Genomic DNA, 12,419 nt, shown 5'->3' on the forward strand with positions numbered 1-12,419 from the left:
GGGTTTTCAAATGCCTTTTGACATTGAAGCTCATGTTGACATATTTGTCAAGGAAGGTTGTTTTTCTTTTAATTTTTTTTTCCATTAAAATGACAATGTCTACTAGATTTTACTTAGGAAGAATTACATGCATATCACTTAATTCTTATATATTTGAATATTTATAACTTAAACTTCAATTTTTACATATGTCACCTCACTAATGTGTGAAAAATGCTATTCTTAGTTTTGGTGTCCAAGTTGATTGGTATTTTAGGACTTATCATGGATGGTGAATGATCCAAGTGCTACTAGTTAAGGCTATTTTATCTTTTCTAGGAAGGTTTAATGCTCATGATAAATTAATACATAATTAATGGTGATAAAAATGTAATCAGGGGTGTTGATGGATTGCTAAGATGGATGAGTATCTTGTTGTTCTTGAGTTCAACGCTATCTCAAATTGGTGTATAGATGTCACATATACTGAAATTGTTTAGGAACTTTAAGAGCAGCTTGCTTTAGAAAGAATACTCATACTTGCCACATTGTTATCATCATAAAAAGTTTTAGAAAGAATACTCGAAACTTTTATGAGCAGCAAGGAAATGAAGAGAACACTTTTTAATTTGAGGAGACAAATGCTAAGTTCTGATGTTCGGTGTATTCTATCAAAGGTTTTTTGTGTGGAGCGGTAAGTTTTAGAGGTGGATTTCAAAGCGAAGACTTTCTTTTTTGAGATCGAGAGGAAGGCTTGAAACAAAATTTTTTAAGTTTTGTTGATTGTAGAGAGATGATCTGGGCAAGTATTTATGTACATTTGTGATATTTCATAGTAGAAATTTTTTTAGTGATGTGGCTTTGTAGTTTTTTATCGTTATCAGGTTTTTCTATGTTAAAATCTTGGTGTGTTTTTTACCTTGAACTTATTTATTTTCACCTCATTTCATGTAGAAAACGAATCTTAGAAAAAAGAGGAAGATCAAAGAGAACCACCTGCTACTTGCTTCTCCCCTTTTGCTTTCTCAAGCTTGTTAGCACAATGAGAGAAAATAAAAAACAACACACCTTGAAAGCACAAGAAGCATTAGTGTATATATTTATATACAATATAAAGGGAAAAAAATAGAAATACTATTAATAATTAATTACAGTCTCTCCCAGTTTTTGGGAAGGAAAATTCACATCTGTATGGTTGGCTCCTGGGCTTCAGACTTTATTCAAAAACAAAAGAAAAGCATATCGTAGCTAAAGCCAGAGAGCCCTCAATTCCTTATAATTATAGCTAATAAAGAAAATCTTAGTACTTCTAAAATTACTTTCTAGAAAGGATATTCATGATATATCCATCCATGTTGCAGCCAAACACTGCCTTAATTAGATACCCAAATTGAATTTCACTGCTTTGAATGGGAAATATATAATCTATAATTTGAGTTACTCTGGAGCAAATGTTACAGTACTCATGTGATAAATCGGAGCACAAATTTTTCCTTTTTTATTCATTTAGGGTTAAAAAATGATTGATTATTTGTATCATAGTGCGATAAAAAATCATCACCAGCGGGCAGCAATAAAGCCTTCTGGTTTCACATTCCGAATAGGCGAAGTATACGATTTTGATTTTATGAATATGCTTGTATGGTTTTGTGTAGATATTATTGCTGGATTCCAAATAAAATCAAATTCGAAGTCTATAAGTTTGTTGGGACATTTACATACGGATCACCCAATTTCTATTTATTAACATATGAACCATCTAAAATTTCAATTTTTTCCATAAACATGAAGTACCTTTCTTTATTGGTTTAAACTTAACTAACCCAATCCGTTGATTAAAATTCATTTGACAGAACTAATTTGATTCTCCTGGATCAACTTGAGTTTAAGCTTGATTCGAGCCTGATTTGAATCATATGAACACTTCAGAAATCTAATTCAAAAATGTTATATGTTCATGACACCGGCCTTGCGAGACTCTACCCTGCTCCTCCGGAAGAAATCTCTAGAATTGAAATAGAATTAATTTTTTTCAAGTACAGTGATTGTTTGGAACCGAGCTGAAGTCCTCTTTTATTTCAATCCCAACTCACGCCAAAATTTGAATTAATTTTTGAGCAATTAACTATCTTCGAGCTAAATTAGTTAAATTCACAACTCTATCATCAAAACTAGGCTGTAGATCTACAAATTAGACTGATCAGTTCAACTATAAATCTACCAAAAGGACTTGAATTTGCTCTAAATTTACCTCATCTCTATATTTTAATCCAAAAAGGAAAAAAATCTAACCTATATAAGCAGAATCTATTACGTGATTCTGCAAGTAGAAAGGCTCTACTCCACAAAGCCAATGCCATGGGAACGTAAGTCAGCAATTCTGAAGCTGATATAAAAGAAACTAATGTTAAAAAAACTGCAATGACTACTACAAATTTATTTTAATTTTAAAAAGTACGATCGTAACTTTCCGGCTGCCACCTCATTTTAACTTGATACTTGTAAAAAATAACTTCCTACCACAAAAATTTCTAGAAACCCCAAATGAAACTCTTGTGGTGGTCTGAAAAGCAAAGCGGCAAAAAAATTGCCGCAAATAGATCCTAAGTTCCGACCTAAAAGACGAGCATAAGAAATACTTGATACTTAACATGCCCAGCAATAGCCAGGTTTGGCGCGCCACACCAATCAGCTAAAAAAAAAGGCTTTTTCAACATAAGCCCTCATAAAAATTTGAGCACAATTACAAACCACAAAGAAAATAAGATTAAGCATAGAAAAATACTCATAAATGAATATGAGCTCAAATTCAACAATTCTCACATAGAACTTTTTTGTATCTGGCATTAATTGCAAGGCCGTCAAAATTAGAAACCTTATTTCCTCTAGAGTAAAATTTAAAGATACTCCATACGGTTTTTGGCTTAAAGATACTCAACAATTCTCACATAGAACAATTATCAGGCTCATTAGTCATCATGGAGAATTAATAAGGTTCCTGATTACATAAGGAAGAATGCCGCCATGATTGAAGTAGGCCAATTCCACCTGCCATGTCAAGTCAGAAAATTCATTAGCATCACGGCATGAGAAGGATATATTTTGCCAGAGATTAAACTGCACAACTAAAGCGCTTTGTAACATGAAGACATGCTTAAAACAAATCAGTAATATCAAAACTTTTAACGATAGGGCCAAAAGAGGATAAATTATCAGAACAACTCATTTTATACATTGAATTTTTGGGGCATTTACATACATACCACCCAATTCCTAAATAGTTACATATCTGACCCAAATCTGACATATCACATCAAGGATACCACTATATTGACTTTGAAGAGTTAAATACACCTTATCATGCATACATAATGCGGAATGAATGTAATAATTGAAGTTAGGTGTAAGATGTCAATATACAAGAATTTATGCATGTAAATCTTCCTAAATTTTTTACATTCTCTCTCGCCCAAGGAACCAAATTTTCTTGTACATTTAAACAGTGTAGTGTGCCACATTTTGTACACAAGGAAATGCAGGCCTCGTTGATTACAGAAATCTGCTTCTCATTTTCTTATGCAAAGCATCGTAAATATTTGGGGCAATTACATAAATACCACCCAATTCCTGTGTTTACATATCTAACACCTAAATAATTTTCTTTTTTACATTGCTGAACACAGGTTTCTCTGAATCACACCCAAGAAATAGAGTGTAAATAAAGAGAGAGAAAGAGAATGTTGTGAGGAATGGGAGAGGAAACATACGAAAGGAACAGAGATCAGGGAAGAATGCCCTCGTGTCGAGGTTCTTCATTCTTAGAAAAAAATATCCCCTAAAAAGTCCCTTGATACATTTATTTCATCTATTTATAGTGGTTAGGTCTTCGTGTAAAGAAGACTCAGATCCATGTCACCCTTGCTATCATAGTCTACAACCTTGATTGGGGTCGACCACGGGTTAGCACGTGGGGGCGCGAAGGCAAGTCACTCGATTCCGAGTGGTTGACTTCCAGCATCCGACCCTGGGGTACTAACTGCTTGCCTTTCTTCTCTAGATACTCGCTTTTAACTGCTCGGCCATCAGCCACCTTAGGTGTTAGATAAGTAAATACATAGGAATTGAGTGGTATATATGTAAATCTTCTTAAACACTTTTACTCGCTGTAGCTTTACGGTTAAGTTGTGAAGCATTGCACGCAATTGTTAGACACTATAGATATGTATGAGTAAAAAAGGTTACTGATATTTTCTCAATCTCAACTGCATAAAGTTTAACACAAATGGCAATCCTTATTCCCCGCTAAGCTTAATACAAATAGCATTAACTTGGTTATTATTAAGCATACAGTGATTTATGCTGTAGAAAGCGAGTTTATTGGCTCGACTAGGCTTGGAATTTTATTTTATTTTATTTTATTATATTTTTATTTATTATTATTATTATTATTTTTGCATGTTGAGCAGCAAACCTTATAATTCTTCCTTTGTTAACATTCGAGTGCACTAGGCCCGATTTGGAAACAGATTTGGAAACTTACTTTGCTTCATTCAGTGGCCACAGACCAACTACTTCGTAGAATATGTAAAGGAGAGGCTAGACCCAATAAGACCCACAAAATAAAGTTTGTAACTTCAAATTGAAATGATTTTGCTAAAAAACTTAGGGTCTGTTTGGGGCAGTTGAGGCTTCTCAGCTTTCAGCTGTAGTTGCGTTGCCCTATGAAGCTACTGCGGGGAAGCTGATTGTCTGTTTGTTGCAGCTGTATGAAAATAAGTGTGGGGTAGCTGTTTTTGAAAAAATGATCATTCTATCCCTGAAACTAACTGACCTTAATTCTTGTTTTGCAGTGGGGATATAAGATTGCGTGAGGTGTCGATCCAATTTGTTTACTAATATGACTAATAATCTATTTGAAAAATAAGATTTAAATGTTCTTCTACAATTTGTTTACTCCTAAAATTCATTTTAGGTTCAATTTTATTTGTCTCATGTAGTTTTCTTCATAAACGTTAGGTCTTTATTTATTGATCCTACAAGCAAGCACAAAATAAGCAAGATCTATTTAATTATTTTCACCATTCTTTTTCAATCAAAGAAACCCCAAAATTTGATTGAGGGAAAAAGAAAAGAGTCTTTTTTAATAGTTATATCATATTCTAAAATAATATAAAAACTACAGAAATATTCTCTAATAAATCAGTAAGAAAAAAAAAGTCATACCAGAGGCGACAATGAATGTAGCAAGCAAGGAAGCATAAAGGCATCTACTTTGCATTTCCTCACTTGATTCTTAGCAGAAGAACATACGTCCTCAAAAAAATTATCGAATAAAAGATTAGAGGACAAAGCGATGTGCTTACGGTAAAAACAGGAATTACCGTCGGAGAAGATGCAGGGGAGGGCCGAACCATTCTTGTGCAGAGCCGAAGGAGGTAGGGAAGTGGTTAGGGCGGAATCAAATGAGGTAGAGGGGTGCGAGGAAAAAGCCGAAGGTAGAACACGGGTGTGGCCCGCGTTTAGGAGAAATCGCGCCGCACTATAAATGCCTCGCCGCCCCAAAAGTCGCATTTTTTGGGCCCCCCGCCGCACTGCAGGCGCCTCGCCGCGCCAAACAAACAAAGCCTTAATCTTTTCATAGAAGAATCAGACTTGTATAGAGCCTTACAACCTTCTTCACAAATAAAACCCTTGACTTCTTATATATTTCCTATTTACAAATAGGACCCCAAACTATATACAATTCTCAACACTTCCCCTCAAGATGAGAAAAAGATATCCGCTAATCTCATCTTGTTACACAACCTGGATAGATCTAATGAGCTAAGTCCCTTGATGAGGGAGTCAGCTACTTGCTCTCTAGTAACTACATGACTTATCTCCAGTAGTCCACTATTTAGCTTCTCCTTCATAAAGAACTTATCAATCTCCACAGGCTTGGTTCTGCTGTGTTGCACCAGATTATTGGCAATGTTGATTGTTGACTTATTGTCGCATCACAACTTCATTTGAGCTCATTGGTCCAGCTTGAGCTCTACCAATAGAATTCTCAGCCATAACATCTCGAGAACTCTCAAGGCCATGGCCCTGTACCCTGCCTCTGTTGTCGACCTCACAACTACCAATTGCTTCTTGCTCTTCCAAGAGACCAAATTGCACCCTATAAACATGCAGTATCCTGATGTGAACCTCCTGTCATCGGTACAACCAGCCAAATCAGAGTCAAGGCAGCCCTCAATGCATGAATACCCAATTTTTTAAGATCAACCTCTTCCCTCATTCACTCGAAACACTGCATCCATGTGGCCCTTCCTCGGATCAATACATTGCTTAATGTTTGGTTTGTGTCAAAGCTTGAGAGTATCTCCATGTACACCTCCTCTAGCAGATCCTCATGGAAAAATGCATTCTTCACATCCAGTTGGTATAAAATAGGTCCACTATTCACAGCCAGAGATATGAGTCCCTCTAATGTGCTCATCTTTGCCACTGGTGCAAATGTTTCAACATAGACGATGCCATATGTCTAAATATACCCTATTGCCACCAATTGTGCTTTGTAGTTATCAATCTTTCCTTATGGAATCTGCTTCATTGTGAAGTCCCATTTGCACTTGATTGGTTTTTTTCCTGTTGGCAGCAACACGAGCTCCCACATCTTATTCTTATTGAGAGCACTAAGTTCCTCCATCATAACAACCTTTCACTTTGGATTTTCCTTAGCTACCTTCCAACACTTGAGTATAGAGACAGTATCCAAAAATATAATGAATGCTCCGTATACATGTGATGTTAGAGTATGAGACAAACTGAGCAATGTTATGTGAAAAACAAAAACAATTAGAAGAATAACGCATTGCTATGAGAGACCCTCCTTAACGTCATGGGAGTGGTAGAAGAAGGGATAGGAATCATATCGCTTGTGTAATCGGATTTAGAGGTAGAAGTTGTAAGTGCCTCAAGAGTCGGGATAGACCAAACTTGTTGGCACGAGTGGCACGACGGACGTTTCCTCATTTTGCCTCCTCCTTGTATACACCCTTAGCTCCCCTTGGGCTTGAATACCACCACCTTCGGGCTCATTTCTCAGGGAATGGCTCTTCCTCATTTGATCCTTCCCACACAATGGGACAACGCCTCATTCCCACATGTAACAATCTCTCACCATCACTACTCTCCCCCTCTCGCCTCATACCTTCATTATCTAACGAGTCACCAAAGGGTGAGATCACCTCCAATGAGTAGTGCAGTTTGAATTCTCTAAAACACTCTTTTCCTATTAGGATCCAACAAACATAACCCTTCTGAGTTTCAGAATAGCCCACAAAAATATACTTTCACAGTTTTGGTATCTTGCTCCCCTATTGATGGTCTATTGTCCTTCAGGAAATATATATAACCAAACACCTTCAATGAGAGGATCATGTCATTCTCTTCTTTCAACAACTCACAACGAGATTGCCACCCCAACACAATTAAAAGCATTCCGTTGATCAATTGAGCGGCTGTCAAAACTGTTTGCTTCCACAAGTGTTTTGGGACCTTCATCGAGATCATCATGCTTCATACTATCTATAGAAGGTGTTTGTTCTTCCTTTCTGCTACTATGTTTTGCACCGGTGTGTACGGACAAGTGGTTTAATGTATCCCCTTAGCTGAAATCAAAAGCCTTGTTGGCATACTCTATCTTGTGAAAGTTTTTAAAGCAGACAAGCACATCATTTTTGTTTCTCATCAGATATAACTAAGTAATACAAAAAACAAAAAAAAATCAATGAAAGTCACAAAATATCTATAGTCATTCGTGGAGTTTGTAGAACAAGTTCCTCATACATTTGAAAGCATTAAATAAAAAACACAAGAACTCTTATTGCTAGAACTAAAATAAGAGTTTCTAATATGTTTACCTAACTAACATGCAAGACATAATTTTTTGTTTATTTGCCTTCTTATACAAAGACAGATACAAACGGCTTAAATGACTAAATGAAGAATGTACCAAGTGTCTATGAACTAGCAACAACACAGCCTCCACACTTTTCTCAGATCTTCCTACTCCAGTACTTTCTACCATGGATGTCAGTGTTGAGTCCATCTATTCTCTATTCAAGTACTATAATCCACTATACCACATGTCAGTCCCAAGTATCCGACCAGTGTCGTCCTCTTGAAAGATCACTTTAGAAATCTCAAAGGAAACAATGCATTTTAGTTGGAGAATGATGACACTAATGGATAAAAGATTCATTGAAAAAGAAGGAGCATGCAAAATATTGGACAAAGTCATAAAATTTGTACATCTCACTCTACCCTTACTAACCACAGGTTGTGGCATACCATCAATTGTCTGAATGTTCTCCGAAATTGTTGAATAAGTATAACAAGCGAACTCACTAACATTATCTGTCACATGTCACAATGCACCAGAATCTACTATCCATTCTGGTGATCTTATGGTGAATATAGAGACAAGTGCATGTGTATGACGAGTATGTTTAACTGAGTGAGCATAAGTAGCAAAGTTTTGATGACGATAAGGCAGATGCATTCTCAGTCACATCATTTGTTGCTTTCTGTTTCCCTTCAAAATCTACAAGAGCTCGTGGTCTTTATTGGTAAAGATCACTCATCTCTCCTTCATTCTTCACTAACATCAGATTTGCTCGGTAACCCCCTCTTCCACAAATTTGGGCCCCAAGATTACGACCACGAGCTCTAGACTATCCACGTCCACCGGTCTCACTCCTTAAGTTGCTTTGACAACCTTACTCAGGTGTCCTACTTTTCCACAGTTCTAGCACCTAAGGGTCAACCCCTGAGCACTTGTCAACCCCACGATTACTTTGTCTTAGCCTGCATGAAGTCGGAACCCCTTTGTCCCGCACGCCAAACTGCAGCCGCCTCGATCCTTCGCCTCTCAATTGTCGAGCGCAATTCTAGAAATGATGGCCCTGCTCCACTGACTTCCTCACTCCCAAGTCACAATTTCACAATTCCAAGTTGTTTCTCATGGTAAAGGAAATGGTGCGACCGTTGTGTACGAAAGACTACCAGAAATGGAGCCCTGCTCCACTCCTTCCTCTCACATCAAGCCGTAGAAGCCCTTCCTGACCGAACCAAGCGGAACGCCCTTCCTGACCAAACCAAGCGGAACGCCCTTCCTGACCGAACCAATCGCAATCCCATAAGTGCCTTCCCAGCGCACGTCTGCCGCGGTGCCTTAGGTGTCATGATCCAGTCTGTTGCAATCCCATCTACCACAATCCGAGACCCCGTTTGTCGCGATCCACGATCCCATCTGCCATGATTTGTGTAGGAAAGGAAGACCGATCCGTGGTCTCTGCAGTGATCGCGTCTGTCACAATTTGCGAAAGAAAGGAATATCAATCCTAGTCTCTGCACCAATTGAGTTGCACTGACGACGACACTGATTGAGGCCAACGAGGATGTCGGCTAGATGGTTAGAGCTCTATTACCAAATTGAAATGATTTTTCTGAAAAACTTAATGAAGAATCAGGCTTATATAGAGCCTTACAACTTTCATTACAAATAAAATTCTTGACTTCTTTTATATTTCCTATTTACAAATAAGACTTAAACTATATACAATTCTCAACACTGAATGGCTATTCTCTAATATGCAACTTAAAAGGTATTTCCTTTTAATGAAACTAACATGATGCATACTGTGCTTTCATGAAAAAGAAAATCAAGGATTCACGAATCAAAACATACCAATAAATCAATCCAACAGCTTGTTTTCTTAAAAACAAAGGACAGTCTAGTAACTTAAACCTAATTGATGATGAAACGATAAAAAAAATACTGAAGAATTTCATTGAGAATTAAAAAAAATACAGAAAATTAGTAAGAAACGGAATAATTTTCACAAAAGTAGAATTCAAACATGTCACCTTTTAAGAAAAAATAAATGCATTGAACTAGCTGAAATAAGTTATGTAAACAAAAGAGATTAGAGTCTCATAGTGGTACAATATTAATTTTTCCGAAATCAGACACTCACTTTGAAGTCACTTCAAAAAAATCACCCATAAAACTTGCACTCACTAGATTGAAAACTAAAGATAAATTTTATTTAGGAAATAGTTGTAAAGTACATGCCTAAGCTACTAATTATAGACTCTTCATAGTCTTTATTCATAGATAAGGCTTGCCAAAAAGATCAATCCAAATATAATATTAAATTAACCCTAAATTGATTTGAAATACCAAACAGCAGATTAAAACTTCCAAAAGAAACAGTTAAATCCCAATCAATTTGCAAATATCACACCCATGAACCACACATGAACCATCCCAAGCGATAAAACTGTACAGCCACAGGGGCTGGACTCCAAAATTAATAAAGCACATGCTCTTATCTGCAAGTCAGAACACCAACTCCTTTGACAAATTCCACTCCTCAAATTTAGCAATTAATATTCATAAAGCAAGATTGAACATAAATTCTAAGCTTCTTATAAATTATTCCATAAATCATCAGTCAGTTTTATCTAGTAAGGTGAATAACTAATATCCACCATCAAAAGCGAACACAATCTCATCATCTAGAATAGCCTTAAAAATAAGTTGTATGAAAGTAGATGGTAAAGTGTCAAAATAATTCTCTTATTACTTACACAGGGTTATTTTAGTCCCAAAGTCTATAAAAGTGTCAAGTTAATCCTCATGCTCTTTTAGTATGAGCTAAAATAGTCTCAGTGAAGGACTATTTTATCCCCCATTAAAGGAGTTTGAAGACTAAATTGGCATTATTATAGGCTTTGGGATTAAAACTACCCCTTGCAAAGAGTCAGAAAACCACTTTTGACACTTTTCTCATTTGTAGATGATAAGGCGTTGATGCACAAAGAAGAGAAAATAAGTATCCAAGGAATTGCAGTAGCTCATAAAATAAGATCAAATAAAGCACATTTTAAACTAGGTTTTTATGAGCATTTCTTAAAATTTCTAATTAACTTTTTAGAGGGCCTCAACTTCGTTGTATTCAATTTTTGTTAAGTTTTTATGGAGGGCTTTCTGAATTTAAATGCAGCATAAGTCCATAACCTTATCAACAAGCTTAAATTCCAAATACCACTAGTTGATAGCAAAAGGTGAGCTTGCTTAAATTGGTAACAAGAAAGTTCTATCAAGATTCTAAATTGAGACAAAAAAAAAATCAGTACAAGTTAACTAAGAAAAAGAGATAGAAAAGGAAATATCTAAGGGCAGAAAATAAAGGCACACAAAGAGTTCGATCGTCTTGACTTAAGTCCACTACGGTAGGACACAAGTTAACAGTTGATTATTATCAATTTGCTGTTATAAGGCTATCATTTATCAAAGAAGTGAGTAAAAGAGATTAGAAAAAGTTAGAGAAGAGATTTCCGGAGATCTCCCAGACCATATTACCAAAAAAGAAGATTATCTGTCCATAGAGTCCAATGGTGAAAAATTTTTCAGCCCTTCCTAATTATCTAATGTTATCTGCATAATTTTTAAATGTAATAAATTTTATATGAAGTATGCATGTAATATTTCAAGAATGAAAGTTTGCATCGTGTGAACTTATTATCTGGGATAATTTGATGATCAAGAGGTAATTTGCACAAATCTTAATGGATATCAGCCTGTGTCAATCACCTCATTACTTGAAGTGAGGATCATCAAGAATGTTATAATCTCAATGCATCAATCATGGTTTAATTTTAGAAGCTCGTTGAATGATCATATGACTGAATTTATCTTGAAAGTTATCGAGGATTTAAGGTTAAAATACTTAAAAAATCAAATTGAGCAAATGGAAAAGTCATTTTAGAATGTGAAGACATATATGCAGCCAAAATTTCAATTTATCATGTCATTTCATACAAATTTGGATACAACAACAACAACGAAACTTTTATCCCACTAAGTGGGGTCGGCTACATAAATCCTTTTTCTCCACTGTGTCCTATTAAGTGTCATATTTTCATTTAATTCTAATAAATTAAGATCATTTTTTATACAATATGCCCAAGTCTTCCGAGGTCTGCCTCTGCCTTTCTTAACATAAGACGAATCTAAAACATCAACTCATCTAATCGGATCATCAGAAGGTCTACATTTAATGTGACCAAACCCAAACCATCTGAGACATCTCTCTAATTTTGTTCGTCACTGAAGCTACACCAACCCTATCACAGATATAATCATTTCGCATTTTGTCTCTAAGTGTAAAGCCACTCATCCACCTAATCATTCTCATCTCGAAAGCACTTAGTTTTGTGCTTCTCTTTTAAAGGCCAAAATTCAGCGACAGAGAGCATTGCAACTCTAACCACCATGTTATAAAATTTTCCTTTTATTCTAAGAGGTACTAAAGCTTTTTTCTTAAGTTGATTCAAGTGAAACCAATTTTTTATTATTCAACCAACCAACTTGAATTCTACTTATA

General features: G+C 36.0%; 1 protein-coding gene across 2 annotated transcripts in view; it reads right to left on the reverse strand.

The window, feature by feature from the left end:
- Positions 1–2,746: 2,746 nt before the first annotated feature.
- Positions 2,747–12,419, reverse strand: part of LOC110032099 (putative aconitate hydratase, cytoplasmic) — a 39,997-nt gene continuing 30,324 nt past the window's right edge. For both annotated transcript variants that reach the window (XM_020735611.1, XM_020735610.1), the window contains one exon: positions 2,747–3,027. In XM_020735611.1, the coding sequence (XP_020591270.1) occupies positions 2,956–3,027 (72 nt within the window). In that variant the 3' untranslated portion in view covers positions 2,747–2,955. The remainder of the gene's footprint in view (positions 3,028–12,419) is intronic.

Source organism: Phalaenopsis equestris, unplaced genomic scaffold, assembly GCF_001263595.1.
Source record: "Phalaenopsis equestris unplaced genomic scaffold, ASM126359v1 Scaffold000878, whole genome shotgun sequence".
Taxonomy (NCBI): domain Eukaryota; kingdom Viridiplantae; phylum Streptophyta; class Magnoliopsida; order Asparagales; family Orchidaceae; genus Phalaenopsis; species Phalaenopsis equestris.